The sequence below is a fragment of the Anolis sagrei genome, chromosome 1 (genome assembly GCF_037176765.1).
Source record: "Anolis sagrei isolate rAnoSag1 chromosome 1, rAnoSag1.mat, whole genome shotgun sequence".
Lineage (NCBI taxonomy): Eukaryota > Metazoa > Chordata > Lepidosauria > Squamata > Dactyloidae > Anolis > Anolis sagrei.
Window position 1 is genome coordinate 321,712,340 of NC_090021.1, and position 16,764 is coordinate 321,729,103.

General features: G+C 42.4%; 1 protein-coding gene across 1 annotated transcript; it reads left to right on the plus strand.

The window, feature by feature from the left end:
* Window positions 1-946: 946 nt before the first annotated feature.
* Window positions 947-15,955, plus strand: LOC132762536 (extracellular tyrosine-protein kinase PKDCC-like). Its single transcript, XM_060755623.2, has 7 exons — window positions 947-1,546; window positions 6,568-6,693; window positions 9,426-9,697; window positions 11,737-11,816; window positions 11,915-12,019; window positions 12,371-12,547; window positions 14,049-15,955. The coding sequence occupies exons 1-7, from the start codon at window positions 947-949 to the stop codon at window positions 14,162-14,164; spliced, it is 1,476 nt and encodes a 491-aa protein (XP_060611606.2). The 3' UTR covers window positions 14,165-15,955.
* Window positions 15,956-16,764: the final 809 nt, after the last annotated feature.

Genomic DNA, 16,764 nt, shown 5'->3' on the forward strand with positions numbered 1-16,764 from the left:
GACTGGATGGCCCTTGGAAGTCTCTTCCATCCATTTTTAGGCAGAGGCAGGGGTGGCTCAACCCATTACGCAAAGTAAGCATTTGCAGTACAGTTGATTTTGCCCAGGGGCGTTCTTGAGGCACTCTTGGGGGAAAATAGACCTTGACATATGTGAGTTGTAGTTACTGGGATGTATAGTTCACCTACAATCAAAGAGCATTCTGAACTCCACCAATGATGGAATTGAACCAAATACGGCACACAGAACTCCCACGACGAACAGAAGACATATATCAATCATTGGTTGGGGGTGGGGGCAAAATACTGTTTGCTTACCGTTGAAAATTACCTAGGGCCGCCTCTGGGCAGAAGCTGGGTGGCCATCTGTCTGGTATTGATGGGGTATCTCCGCATGACAGAAGGGGGTTGGACTGGATGGCCCTTGGAAGTCTCTTCCATCTCTAGGATTATATCATAATCAGTTTGGATTCTTGTTGATTTCAGTGGGGAAAGAGCCCTGGAGAAGGAGGGAAGCATGAATAACCTGGGATGGGATACACTCTTTTTCTGGAGGCTATTGGGCAGAGGCTGCATGGCCATCTATCTGGAGGGCTTTGGCTGGGTATCCTGCATGGCAGAAGGGGGTTAGACTGGATGGTCTTTTCCATCTCTGGGATTCTATCATAATAATTTTTGATTCTTATGGATTTCAATGGGGAAAGAGCTCTGGAGAAGGAAGGAAGCATGGAAAACCTGGGATTGGACACTTTCTCTTTCTCTGCAGGTTTTTAGGCAGAGGCTGCATGGCCATCTATCTGGAGGGCTTTGACTGGGTATCCCTGAATGTGAGAAGGGGATTCGATTGGATGGCCCTTGGAAGTATCTTTCATCTCTAGGATTCTACCATAATCAGTTTGGATTCTTGTCGATTTTGGGGAGAAAGAGGGCTAGAGAAGGAAGGAAGGATGGATAACCTGGGGTCTGGGCGGTGCCTGGTGAGGAGCCCGCCTCCCGAGTCTCCCTTTCCTTTATATGGCCTCCCGAGCCTCCCACTCGCCCTGGCTGGCTGCTTCTCCCCTTGGCTCGCCATGCCAGGGCCAGGGCCAGGGCTTGGGGCGCTCTTGGCCGCTCCCCTCCTTCTGGCCTTGACCCTGGTCCTGTCCAGCCCTTGGCCCCCCTGGGACCCTCCTCCTCCGCAGCCCCGGAGCTTGACGCAGGAGCTGGAGCAGCGGCAGCGAGACCTGAGCACCTTGGCTGCTTCTTTGGAGGAGGAGGAGGAGGAAGGGCAGAAGGAGGGCTGGCTGGGCTGCGCGGAGCTGAGCGGCGCCCGGGTTTTGGGCTTGGCGGGCGCAGGGATCACGAAACTGGTGCTGAGGGTGGGCCTGGGAGGGAGGGCTGGCGGCGGAGGAGAGGTGGCCCTCAAGGCCGTGCATTGGGCCGGAGGGGACGTCCAGGGCTGCGTCCGGCACTATGGACACTTCGGAGGCTGCTACCGACTGGCCGCTGCCAAGCTGAGGAAGGAGGCGGCGTTGCTGCGGAGGCTGGACCACCCGGGCATCGTCAAGGCAAGTAGAGCAGGGAGTGCAGGGGAAGGGGCAAGAAACACAGGCTTGGAACTGACCCTAAGGGTCATCCAGTCCAACCCCATGGCCATGCAGGAACACACAATCGAAACACACCCCACAAGTGGCCATCCAGCCTCTGCTTGAGAACCTTCTGAGAAGGAGACTCCACCACACTCCCAGGCAACGCATTTTACCTCCTACCATCAGAAAGTCCAGCTTCTGCCAACCTAGCAGTTCGAAAACATACAAATGTTAGTAGATCAATAGGTACGGCTCCGGTGGGAAGGTAACGGTGCTCCATGCAGTCATGCCGGCCACAAGACCTTGGAGGTGTCTATGGACAACGCTGGCCCTTTGGCTTACAAAAGATGAGCACCAACCCCCAGAGTCGGACACAACTGGACTTAATGTCAGGGGACAACCTTTTTAACCTTATCCTGATGTCTTTTCCTCGCTCCATTGAGCCTTAGTTTCTACAGCAGGCATGGGCAAACCTTGGCCCTCCATGTGTTTTGGACTTCAACTCACAATTCCTAACAGCCGGTAGCACAAAAAAACTCTTAAAGCTGCAATGGCTCAATGCTATGGGATCCTATGCATTGTAGTTCGGTAAAGCATCAACACTCTCAGGGAAGGGAGACTAAAGGCCTTGTAAAACTACAACTCTCATGATTCCATAGCCATGGCAGTTAAAGTGGTGTCAGATTGGATTAATTCTACAGTGTGTTTTTTTTCTTGTGTGAGCTCCTGCTGTTAGCCCCAGCTTCTGCCAACCTAGCAGTTCAAAAACATGCAAATGTGAGTAGATCAATAGGTAAGGTAATGATGAGCCATGCAGTCATGCCGGTCACATGACCTTGGAAGTGTCTACGGGCAATGGCGGCTCTTTGGCTTAGAAATTGAGATGAGCACCCACCCCCAGAATCAGATACTACTGCACTTAATGTCAGAGGAAAACCTTTACCTCTATCTATCTATCTATCTATCTATCTATCTATCTATCTATCTATCTATCTATTATCCTGCTTCAAAGTCCAATCCATGATCCTTGTATGTCATAGCTGTTTGGTGTAGAACCTGGTATTTTTGGAAAGGCAAAACAAGCATTGTCAAGTCAAGGTGCCATTCCCTGCTTCAGGACACTAGTCCAATGGTGTGTTTGTTTTAGTTGCTTGTGAAGATTGTAAAGGTCAGCTTGTATTCCGTGTTTTGTCACTTCTTTTGCCTCTTTGACCCTCCCTAGTCTTCACCTAAGTCTAAGAGGAATCAAGCTCCCATCTTGCCTTTCTTTTTGTCCATTGTCCTACTCTTCTTTCACTACTAAAATTGACAATTTATTGGAATTTATGGATGACAGTCTTGCAGAGACCAGTTGATTTCTGCAATTTGGGGGAAAGGTGCCTTTTGGATTCCAAATCCCAGAATTGCCTGCTCAGTGTCCATGCAAGTTGAGGGATGCGAAAAGTTGTAACTCCTCAAAATATCTTTTCTCTGCTGCAACATTTTTAACACATGTTGTTGCTGTGGTTCATTTCTGATGTAAGATCACTCTCAGTGGGTTTCCATGGCTAAGCAAGGATTCAGGGTTTGGTTTGCCAGAATCCAACACTCGAATTGCATTGGGTTTTGGTAACAAGCATCCAACCAATCATTAACCAATGGGCGATTCAACTGAAAATCTATGAGATGCTTCCTCATACTGATTAGTTTTGCAATAGTTGACACCGCAAACAAGGGGTACAATGAGAATGGATGGCTTTGCTAATACTTCTTCACACAGTGCATAGGTCACACAGAATTTGTGCTGAAAGGGGCAATGACATCAGTCAGTTTATTTGGCTTTAGGTGGGAACCAGGACTTTGAAAATAATTAATTTTGGACCACAACTCCCAGAATTCTCCAGTTAGCACGGCCATCGGGGGATAGTGTCCTTCAGAATATTAGGTGCTACGGAACCACACAAATTGAATATTTCCTTGCTTTCTATGTCAAGCTCTCAAAGCACCCAACCGGCTCATATGAGTGATGGGATCTGGGGACCCTTCCACACAGCTGAATAAAATCCCACATTTTCTGCTTTGGAATATATGGCAGTATGGACTCCGATAATCCAGTTCAAAGCAGATATTGTGGGATTTTCTGCCTTGATGTTCTGGGTTATATGCTGTGTGGAAGTTCCCTAGGATTAATCAGGAGGGTTAGAACTACAGTTTCTATAAACCCTTAGCATTGGCCATGCTTGGTGGGACTTCCAGAAAGAACTTTCTGATGGTAAGAGCTGTTTGACAGTGGGATACATTGCCTCATAGTTTGGTGGACTCTCCTTCTCTGGAGGTTTTTAAGCAGAAACTGGATGCCCATCTGTTGGAATTGCTTTGATTGTGTATTCCTGCATGGCAAAATGGGGCCCTTGGGGTCTCTTCCAACTCTATAGTTCTGTTTTGAAGGTGAAAGGCAGAAAATCTTCAGTCTCCACTTTCCTTAATCCGAACCCCTCATGAAATGATCCCATGGTGCTTGTCTCATGTTGTTAAAACATGCCCTGTGATATCTTGTTGCCAACAAGTTGACTCAGACCTAGGACAATACTATCCTAGGGTTTTCTGGGCTAGATTTTTTTCAGATGAGGTTTGGATCATCTTCATCTAAGCTTAAGAGAATGCAACTTGCCCAACATCACCAGTCAGTTTCCAAGGCTGACTGGGGATTCAGATCTTGGTCTCATTGACTCCTAGTCAGACACTCAAATCAGGCTGATGAATCAGGCTGTGATACTGCCTCTCCTCTAAAACCTTTGCATATTTGCATAAAAGAAAGAATGAAGGGTGTCTGGCAAAGTTAACAACTGTGTTTGAGGGGTTTTCAGGCTTGAATAAAGTAGGAAATGACAGATATCAAATGCAGTTAGAAAAGCAATGCCTTTGCATCTGCAGTTTGTAAACTAAACCAGAACTCTCTTTTTCTTGGCTTACTTACTGTTAATGACCTGATAGAAGGAGCGGGGGAGGGTGCGGAGATAAAATTGCAGAAAGTAGATTTATGTATCTTTGGAAGGAAAATTACTTTTGGCTAGGTTAATGGTGAACACACATCAATGGGAATGCATTGTTCTCCCCGGGCGGTGTAAGCATTCAACTTCACAATTTAGACTAATTAACTTTATATCTAGTATCAACATGTTCAAAATTTATCATGTGGGAATATTATTATTGTATCCCATTCCCACAGGTCTGCTTGGTTTTGCATTTCTGTGTGCGTAAATTTTGATTCACCATCTTGTCTCCCACAACAGGAATACACAATAGACTTCATTTTAACTTTTAGAAAATTAATTCCCCATATTTGCATCTGTATTGTATAGAAAAACCTGCTCACGGGCTTCTATACCAAGAGACTGCAGAACACACTACCTTCAGGGCATTACTCCTGACACAACTGCCATGTTGGAAGACTATTACAGGCTCCACAACGAAGAAACATTTAGTGAGGAAACTCTTCAGGAAGTGCAGAACATTTTGTTCTTCATCTCTGAAGCCAAGAAAGAACAGAAGTCGGCATACGCAGGAGCAGTCAGAAGATGTGAAGGCTGCTAAGACAGTTGAGCAATTTTTTTTGTCGTGTCAGGAGTGACTTGAGAAACTGCCAGTCGCTTCTGGTGTGAGAGAATTGGCCGTCTGCAAGGACGTTGCCCAGGGGACGCCCGGAAGATTTTTGATGTTTTTATTATTCTTGTGGGAGGCTTCTCTCATGTCCCCGCATGAGGAGCTGGAGCTGATAGAGGGAGCTCATCCGCCTCTCCCTGGATTTGAACCTGCAACCTGTCGGTCTTCAGTCCTGCCGGCACAGGGGTTTAACCCACTGCGCCACCGGGGGCTCCAGTTGAGCAATGATCCCTCACCAATTAATACCCATGCAACATAAAGGTAGACCAGATAGCGCATCAACTTCTGAAGAATGGGAAATCCAACCTTGCAACCAAAGTAGGAAGGAAACCAATAGTCAGACAACCAGATAATGAGAATAACAATCTTCATGAACCTTTTACATCTACTGAATTGGACATGGCTCTCAATAAATGTAAAAATGGCAAAGCAGCTGGCCTGGATCATCTAAGGATGGAACAAATTAAGAACTTTGATCCTAAAGCAAGGTGCTGGCTGCTGATGTTGAAGAACAACTGCATTGCATCCTGTCAGATCCCCAAAATCTGGAGGAAAGCAAGAGTCATAGCCAGGGCCGTAGCCAGAAAAATTTTTTTGGAGGGGGGGTTTTTGGAAATTTCGGGGGGGGGGGTTGAAACCTGCCTCCTAGCTCACACTGAAGCAAAGAGCACAGCAGGGGGGCAGAGCATCTTTTAATAGCCTGCAGCTCCGCCCTCGTCAACCACCTCCACCAAGTCTGGCCTCCTTAATGAGAGCATTCAACACCCCCCCCCCCCCCCCCAATTTGGTTGCTTCGCTATATCGGCTATTGCTGCAAGTAAATTGTCAATATTTGCTTGAGATAGTGCTTGCAGTTCTTGCATCTCATAGACTTAGCATGGGGATTTGGTTAACCAGTTAAAATTCATGAGTAAACCAGTTTTTTTTTAACCTGAAAAATGGGGGGGGGGATTTGAATCCCTAACTCCCCCCCCCCCTCTGGCTACAGTCCTGGTCATAGCCATCTTGAAACCAGGCAAAGACCACAATGACCCAAAAAGCTATAGACCTTTTGTGACATCTTTACACAGTTTGCAAAGAATTGTGAAAAAAAATAGATCCATGTATGATTCCACAGCAAGCTGGCTTCAGGAAAAGCAAAAGCTGTATATTACAAGTGTTGAACCTGACTCAGCAGATTACAGGAGTTGTCTTCATAGACCTGTCAGCAGCTTATGACACTGTAAATCATCACCTTCTCCTGAGAAAAAACATATAATATCACAAAGGACTATCACCTCACTCGCTTCATAGGAAATCTGAAATCATCTGTATTTTATATGGTAACCAGACTGTTATGTTTCTCTCTCTCATAACAGCTTCTAGGTCAGTGCTCTGACAGTAGCCTCAGTGGTCCTGAAATGAAAGTGGTCACCATGCTGGAGTTGGGAAAGCCTTTGGAGATGATTCAGCTCCTGCAAACCCCCTGGGAAGAACGATTTAAAGTAAGAAAACAAAACCGGGGGGAGTTTCATCAGTAGCATTTCAACCCCATACAGAGTCTCTTGAAAGGTCTCTAGAGGAGGGCAAGGCAAATGGGATTTTGAACTTTTCACTGCTTGGCTTCTTTTTGGGGGAAAGGGTTTTTGCATCAGCTACTTTTGATGGATCTGAAATGGTATCAGCATTTGCAGGTTTGTTTAAGACAAGCACTGTTGTTGTTGTGAGCCTTCAATACTTTCTGACTTATGATGACCTTAAAGTGAACCTATCACATGAACTTTTGGGACTGAGAGTTTGTGAGATGCCAAGAGTCACCCAGTTGGTTTTCATAGCTAAGCAGGAATTTGAGCCCTGTCCTCCAGCATAATAGTCCAACATTCAAACCACTATTCCATGTTCGCTTTTGACAAAAGCACTAGCTGTAGAAAACTTGGATGTGGGCAAAAGATTAGGTGCAAAACATGTCAGTTGGTTGTTATTTGCAGAGGGTTCATTCTTCTGTGAATAAGGGCATTCAGTGTTTCTGCTGAATCCACTTAATGGGGCCAATTGGTTAATTCCAACTAAAGTTCACTCAATGATTCAGTCACTGAAGAATGAGTCAACATATAGTTTTTGTATTTCATGTTAAAAGCATTTGGGTTGGAAAGATTAGCTGTTTACAAGAAATGTTGCCCAGGGAACACCAAACTGCATTTATTCAGTCTTCGAGGAGGCTCTTTCCATGTCCCCTAACTATAATAGCAATGATTCAGGACTCCTGCTTTTTGAAACAATGATATCAGAAGCCAAACCACATTGACTATAGCTAAATGCCTTTTCATGTTTATGCAAAAGAAGACAGAGATAGGAAATGTAGCCAGCATACATGTTGGCTATGAGATTCTGAGCATCTTTCAGGCCAAGACATGTACTTTTCCAAGCTTGGCTTCATGGCACTTTACAGGTTCAAAACGAACCCTTTGAATCAATCCAGGGAGCAAACAGAGCAGATATTCCCACCTGTCAATATATAATCCGCAGCAATATTTTTGCTTGGTTATTATTGTGTGCCTTCACACTGTTTCTGACTTCTGACGACCCCAAGGCAACCCGGTCATGAGTTTTCTTGGCAAGATTTGTCCAGAAGGGATTTGCATTTATCTTCTTTTGAGTCTTGACTGGTTGAAATTTCTGGATTATTTTTAAAGGCAGTTCACGTAGAGCAGGGGTTGGCAACTGGTAGAGTTAAGGGGCTACATTTGCCTCTTAGGATAGCTGGGAGGAGGGGGCAAAATAAAAGTCAATCTTTTGCCCCAGGTGCTGTCTAGAAAGTAACAGGACATTTTCACCTATCAAGGCACGTTTTTTGAAAACAGGAAGCGAGCAGAAGAATTTTGCAAATATTTTTGACCTTAGGGGCAGATCCTGGGAGATCACAAAAGTGGCTATGGGGCTTTATGTAGCCCCAAGCCAACAGTTTACCCACACCATGTTGGGGCAATCCATGTAAGATGGCAGATAAGAGATATTGACAAACTAAGACATGGGCCCCTTCCACACACTTGAATAAAATCCCACATTTTCTGCTTTGACCTGGAATATATAGCAGTGTGGACTCAGATAATCCAGTTCAAAGCAGATATTGTGGAATTTTCTGCCTTAATATTCTGGGTTACAGTATATGCAGAGGCGGCTCTAGGTAATTTTCAATGGTAAGCAAACAGTATTTTGCCCCCCCCCCCCCAAACCAATCACTGATATATATTTTCTGTTCGTCGTGGGAGTTCTGTGTGCCATATTTGGTTCAATTCCATCATTGGTGGAGTTCAGAATGCTCTTTGATTGTAGGTAAACTATACATCCCAGTAACTACAACTCGCATATGTCAAGGTCTATTTTCTCCCAAGAGCACCTCAAGAGCGCCCCTGGGAAAAATCAACTATACTGCAAATGCTTACTTTGCGTAATGGGTTGAGCCACCCCTGAGTATATGGTTGTGTGGAAGGGTCCTTAGTGACTTGTACAAGTCAAATCCAAGAGTAAATGTGAGATAATTCTAGGTAACCAAGACCTCTGCCATATAATCCAGATTATCAAAGAAGATAATCCACACTATCTGCTTTGAACTGGATTATATGAGTCTACACAATATTTTAATGAGGACTTAATTGACTTATGTTTTGCTTTGAATGCAACATTCCTGCTTCTTGGCAGGGAGTTGGACTGGATGGCCCATGAGGTCTCTTCCAACTCTATGATGCTATGATTATTGCTGCTGTTATGATTTTATTGATGTTAATGTTTTTAAATTGTACTTGTGTTTTTATGGCACTTAATTTTGCCTTGTAAACCGCCTCGAGTTGCCAGAAGGCCGAGAGGGGCGATATACAAATACAGCAAATAAATAAATAAATATACTGCCATATAATCCAGTTCAAAGCAGATAATCTAGATTTTGTATGGCAGTGTAGAAAGGGCCTAAGTGACTTGTTGAGGGCCTTTCTTCTTTTGCATTTTAATCAGAATTGAAAATAACTGCTTCATTTCTGGGTGGTTTTTTTTCTTCAAAAAAGGAATCTTATCCAGAAAGGCCATGTTGGTTGGGGATTCTGTGTGTTACAATCCAAAAAAAGTGAAAATTCCAAACTCTGGATGATAAAGTTTCTCCCAGGTTTCCATCGCAACCAACCACATTATTTCCCCACTTATTCAAATGCTGAAGACTGATCTGTTTTTATTGCATCTATTTCAGATTTGCTTGGATCTGATAGAACTTCTTTATTACATGGCAAATTCTCCTCTCGGTTCCATTGCCCTTCTGGATTTCCAGCCCAGGCAGTTTGTTCTGGTGAATGGAAGCCTGAAAGTTACAGACTTGGACGATGTGACCACCACAGAACTGCCATGCCAGGTGGATGAGGACTGTATGCTCGAATTCCCCACAAAAAACTTCTCTCTCCAATGCACTGTGCAGGGGAAGTGTGAAGGTATTAACGAAAAAAGAAATCTCTTCAATGCATACCGGTGAGTTGAGTCTTTATTATGTATTCTTCCAGAATGGCTAACAAATATTAAAAATCAAGTGGTTCCTGTCATCAGTTCCCATTCTAAGAGATATAATATGGGGAGGACAATTGACTAAACTTGGGCATTAAGGGGTTTAGATTATAAAGTTCGGCAAACAATATGCTCAGTTCAGCAGATTGTGTATTCAGTAGTCATATGAGGCGAAGTCATAGGGAAGAGGGAGCAAGCTTGTTTTCTGCTGCCCTGGAGACTAGGATGCAGAAAAATGGTTTCAAACTACAAGAAAGGAAATTCTACCTGAACATTAGGAAGAACTTCCTGACTGTGAGAGCTGTTCAGCAGTGGAACTCTCTGCCCCGGAGTGTGGCGGAGGCTCCTTCTTTGGATGCTTTTAAACAGAGGCTGGATGGTCATCTGTTGGGGGTGCTTTGAATACAATTTTTCTGCTTCTTGGCAGGGGGTTGGACTGGATGGCCCACAAGGTCTCTCCAAACTCTATGGTTCTATGATTCTATAAAGCTGAATTTAAGTACTGTCCACATGGAGTTAGGAGTACAGGACCCCTATGAGAGTGGGAAAACTGCAAAAAGGAAAACACTTTTTTAAACTTGAGGATACAATTCTAGAAATCTCTGGGTCCTCCAGCACAACTCTATGAAAATCCACCAAAAATTACCACACTGGAGGACCTAAAGATTCCTAAAGAGATGTTCTTTCTAGGAGTTTCTACATCTTTCAGCAGGACTGTGTGGCCAGCTTCTGCTGGAGGTTGAGCATAGAGTAGCACTGGAAGACCTAGAGATTCTAGAGAGAGTATTTCAATAAATTCTGATAAACTCGAACTGGCAAATAAGGAAATTTGACGGTCCAGTGAAAAGAGTTGTTTCTTTTGCTCTCATCTAAATTATATAATTATAACCATTCCTACAAAGGTGGGGAAAATCCGAATGGAGTCTGAAATACACTGTCTCCCTATGTGAGTTTGATTGCAGAAGGAGAAAGGGAAAATGAGATACACACACATACACACACACACACACACACAGTGCCCGTGTGTGTGTATAACAATAGTATCCAATATATTTATATATATATATATATATATATATATATATATATATATATATCCAATATGTATAAATAATACAATAGTATCCAGAAGGTTTAACAATACATCAGGATACTTACACCTCTCTGTGTGTGTATATATGTGTATGTGTATATAGAGAGATATATATTTATCGTATCAGAAGCAAACTGAGGGTAGAGTTGTAATGCTTTTAAAAAAGACAAAGTTTAAGAACTTGGCATTATACTAAATGTCCTTTGACCAGTAGCTGGCCACTTGACGTGCCTCTGGTGTCACTGTGAGAAAGTCCTCCATTGTGCATGTGGCAGGGCTCTGACTACATTGTAATAGGTGGCTTGTGATTTGCTCTTCTCCACACTCGCATGTGGTGGACTCTACTTTGTGGCCCTATTTCATCTTGTGGTGCCAGAGCGCAGTCTGTTCAGCGCCTTCCAAGTCACCCAATCTTTTAGCCTGCCATTTTTGGACTCTCACTTGCTGAGGTGTTCCTGCGAGTATCACTGTTGATCTTATAAAACTATTTCTTGATTTAAGGCGAGAGAGAGAGAGAGAGGCATAAGTATCCTGATGTATTGTTAAACCTTCTGGATACTATTGTATTATTTAATAAACTTAAAATGTTGCAAAAAACCTACAATGAAAAATCTGCTTTCAGAGTAAGAGAAGATTAAAAGATTGGACAGACTGGTTAAAACTGAATCAGGGATTAAATTTGGTGTTCATGCTGCAGATCAATCAACCATGATATTTCTTTTTAAAGGCCAATTTGGTTCTCAAGGGAAATGTTATCTTAGTTTTAGACCAGATAAATCTCTCAAAACTATGACAGATGTACCATAATTCAATTTAGGAATATTACAGTATTTGCTTTCAAGTTGTACTTGAGTTCAGAAAAATCACTGATGCTGTGTCTAAGGGTTTTAAAGTAAATTGCATGTTTTTGTAGGTATTTCTTCACATACCTCTTACCACATACTGCACCCCTAGCTTTGCAACCCATTCTGAAGGACATCTTGAATGCCACAGGTATTTAATATCAAATATTAAGAGATAGTTATTTAAATAAGTGCTGTCTCAAAGCGTCTTTCTCTTTAAAATATCTCTGACTTCATCCTTTTCTGTAGGTGATTTGCGATATGGAGTCAATGAAACTCTGAGAGCCTTTCAGAAAGTTTTGCATTTGTACAAGTCTGGTCTTTATCTTCAGAGGAAAACATCTAATTTAAGAGGTACAGATTTCATATGATATTTTACAAACTTTTCATTATTTAATCCCAGCAAAGAATACCAAAATGTATAACATATGGAGTGGGGAAAGTGCTAGATGTGGACCTAGATCTCCCCCTTTTAACTTTTTTAAAGGCAAATCGAACTGAACATGCAGTCCTCTTAGCAGGATGTGTTCAGAGGGTTATGTAAACTCTAGTCCAAATAACCAATTGCTGGGATATTAGGCAAAGAAACAAGAAAAGCACAATTAAATTCATTTCCTCTTCCCTCAATTACGATCTGCTAAAAAATCTGGGTTCCTCTTTTGCATATATAATAGTTTGTCTTCTCCTCCTTCTCTTGCTCCTAAGAATACATTGCCCTAAAGGGATTCCACACTACAGACACAGAAGACTATAAGTGTTGGCCATCGAACAGCCATTTGGGATGCATGCTCTCTGTTCACAATGCAGAGGAAGCTGCCACCATTTGCAATTCCCATCCACAGTGTCAACACTTTACTATCACTCCGCAGAGGACATGGACAGGTAAGAACAAGTAGCCCAGAAAGAAACGTACAGTCTTGAAATTTTTGAGAAATCCCTTTAGTTTGTACTAGTATTGAATCTGGTAAGGTAGCACTTACTTCTGTTCTCCCCAAATGAATGTACAACAGAGCTTGTTTTGCTTCATTCTGTATTCTTCATTAAAGGGAGTATCTTAGAAGATTGTGGTCTCTTTCCATTTGTTATCATTTGGGGAAGATTTGTTTTGCATCATTACATAGCTTCTCTCTCTCCATCAATCAAAGAAATCCAAGTAATAAAATCCCTCTGATTTTTTGAGATGAAAGGTCTGGAAGCTGGGCTTATAATTACAGCAGTGTTTATTATATTCTTCTATCAGCCTTGTACATCTCCAAACAACAGGTTTCGCAAATGCCCTTTAATTAGCCCTGATTACAGACTTTCACTGAAAGTAGCTGGTGTGCATTTTTACCAAAAAATACACCATCAGTTGTCCCATTTTTTGCTGACACATTTACAACCTTCTCAGCTATTACTCTTAACATAGGATACAGAATAAAGCTAATAAGCCACTGGTGTTTAGCTTGGACTAAGTCCAGTGCTTTTCTGAAAATCAGGGATATATCCAGCCAGACCATTGGTCCATGTGGCTTAGTATTGTCATTTCTGACTGGTTGTCATTCTCAGTGGCTTCAGGCAGGATTCATTCCTGGAGATCTGAGTCTGTACTAGTTGTTTTCCATCCCAGTAGAGCACATACCTCACTCACAAAGGGTTCCAGTACCATTGTTACCATTGTCAGTAAAAGCAAGGCATTTTGTTTCCATGTCAGGAGCAACTTAAGGAACTGCAAGTTGCTTCTGGTGTGAGAAAATTTGCCATCTGCAAGGACATTGCCCAAGGGACGTCCATATATTTGATGTTTTACCATCCTTGTGGGAGACTTCTCTCATGTCCCCACATGGGGAGCTGGAACTGACAGAGGGAGCTCATCCTCACTCTCCCCAGATTTGAACCTCTGACCTGTCAATCTCCAGTCCTGCTGGCACAAGGGTTTAACCCACTGCATCAGTGGGGGCTCCTACATATCCCATAATCCCTTGCCATGCAGCATAAAGATTCTAGTAGTTCTATCAAACACCTTGAGGAGGAAAGGCTCTCCACCCCTAACTTGAAAGCATCTCAGATGAGTGGGAAAGACCTCCACTGGTAACCAGTGCCAGTTGGGAGAAAACTGAGCTAGGTGGATCATTTTTCTGAACTGTATGTGAAAGATAATGATTGTGAATAGACCTTGGAGAAGTTACTTTTTTGGACCGATTCTAGGAATCCCTGAATCCTAGAAAATGTAAATTCTCCAAGTTCTGGTTGCTGGGGGACTTGGTTATAGTCAGGACTTGTTCGGTTTGCAATATTACTAATGTCTTTATTAAACTCTGACTGTATTAAAAATATCTTCTTAGGCAGTCTTACTGATCTCATTTTTTTCTCTCTCACCCATCCAAAATATTTCCTCTTCCAGGTCGTCCACTTGCTTTGTTTCAAAGCAACCTGTCTGACCTAATTCCAGGGGGTCCCATGGTGGTTTATGTTAAACGATCTACAGCCTCAAAGAGAAGTTTCTTCCAGGAAGCATGAAAGGACCATTTAATGGAGGAATCAAATCAAGGAATAATCCATCAGGACTAATTTCATCCCCTTACACTCAAAAGGATGGCACATTTTCTTTCTGCTGAGGCATGTTTTCTCCTGCCAGCTTTGGATGAGTCAAAAGGAGCCATTATGATGAGAAGTGCAGATCTTGTGTCTCAGGTGCCACCTAATCTGGAACTACCTTGCCAAACTGTGATTACATAATCAGTTTTGGCAGACAAAAGATTCATGACAGCTGTACGGATTGTTCTTTCCTGCATTACAAAAGCATTTTACAAAACCAAGGGATGGGGATTTCAGTTGGGGTGGTTATCTGTTTATGCCCATTCTAGATTGGTACCTCAGTTTAATGCAGTGGTTCTCAACCTGTGGGTCCCCAGATGTTTTGGCCTTCAACTCCCAGAAATCTTAACAGCTGGTAAACTAGCTGGGATTTCTGGGAGTTGTAGGCCAAAACACCTCAGAACCCACAGGTTGAGAACCCCTGGTCTAATGAACTACGTATGTATGGTAGGTCCACTTATTATGTAAACTCATGGAACCTGGTTTCATTTAAATGCAAAGAGCTCTGAATACCATATAATTTTTCTAGAGAACATGACTATTCCTAGAGAAGTGTTCCCTTTAGGTCTCCAGCACAAGTCTACGGTTAACCTCCACCAGATGTTCCACCAGAAGTTGACCGTAGAATCAAACTGAAGGCCTAGAGTGAACACTTCTTAGCATTTTCTAGGTTCTTCAGAGTCATTTTATGGTATTCTTTAGCCAGAAGCCCCGATTTAAATTAGGGTTCCAGATTATGTGAAAAATGTATTAAGTGAAGTGTCCCAGAATGAAACCCTCCTATAAAGCACAAGCCTAATGTCCCTCTTTCTGGGATCTGTGGAACTACCTTTAATTTAATATGGCCAAACAATTACATTTTAAGTCTCAGTATATATATTTCACAGCAAAACAACCAACTAAGCAATAAGTTTGACATGTAAGCATCATCCCCAAAGTTCTCTGGATCCAATGAGGATCCAGTGCAGGTCATGATGGCAGAACTCTTCTCCCTCTGCTGCTTAGCTGTATTGCAACGTTTGGATGAAAACTTAGAGCCATTAATAAAAAAAATAAATTTGTTGCAAAGGCTTAACAGTAATCTCTCTATAAAAAATTACACTTTTGTCCCCTCCTAAATGAACATTAAAAAATAATATTTTTCAAAAGGGAAAAGGACTAATCCATATCCCTGACAATGGACGCTCTTTTCCTTTTCAGATCTTCTTATTTTCTGAACTCAATATAAACAGAGACTTCACCCCCTCAAAGGTTCTTAACAGAAACTAAAAATGTCTCTCTTCCCACATACTTACCTGCTATCCGGCATCTTTCACAGGAACACACAGATCCAGACTACAATTCTCCATGCATTTCAACCATTTCCCAGTCATTGGGGTCAATTTAGCTGCAATTGTCATTTAAACAAATGTGATCAGAATACTCTACCATTCACTACTTAATTTTTCTCACCTAATATTGCTATATATGAGCCATCAGTTTTGTAATACATTCAAGTAAAGACTTGGAAGTAGGGAAGACCCAGAAGTTTTTTTGGGGGTGCGATAGATGACTTGTCTGAATTGATAGTTTTGGTTTGACATGTTGCTTTTCTGAAATTTTAATATCAACCTTGGAGGTTTTTCAGTGTTTCTTTCAATGAAAGGAATCCTACTGAGCAAAATGTTCAAACTATTTATGTGTATAAAGGATGAATTTTCAATCAGAAAAAAGAGTTGCTGTCAATTATTTACAGTCTTGATACACATAGATACTTGTGTGTGTGTGTGTGTGTGTGTGTGTGTGTGTGCCTAAAAGAATGCTCTTGACTAAAATCCCAACCTAACAATTTTCTGGTTAATTTTTTTTTGGCGATGCATCATGGAATATTCTGACTACTTTAAGAGCTGCACCATTTGTAACCTCAATCTTGAAATGTATATATTTTAATATAAAACACTTCAGAAAGGGTGACCCTCTTTTCAACCTCCAGCAGCACCACCACCTCTTTTCACTTTTCTTCCTGCTGTTTTCTAAGTTATTGTTAAAATAATAGCTGAGTTTTAAACATTTCTGCTGATGTTATGTAAGCAAGGAGGAGCTGAGGAGCCTTCTAAGCATGGGAAAGAAGAAAGTGCAAAACCTGCATTACAGTTAAACATAAAAAACCCAAGATTATTGCAACCAGAGTGATTGATAACTGGCAAATAGAGGGAGAAAATGTGGAGGCAGTGACGAACTTTGTATTTGTTGGCACAAAGATTACTGCAGACACAGACTGCAGCTAGGAAATCAGAGAACATTTACTTCCCGGCTGCTCACTGGAGGGAAGGATATTAGAGGCAAAGATGAAGTACTTTGGCCACATAATGAGAAGACAGGAAAGCTTGGAAAAGACAATGATGCTGGGGAAAATGGAAGGAAAAAGGAAGAGGGGCTGAACAAGGTCAAGATGGATGGATGGTATCCTTGAAGTGACTAGCTTGACCTTGAAGGAGCTGGGGGTGGTGACGGCCAACAGGGAGATCGAGCGTGGGCTGGTC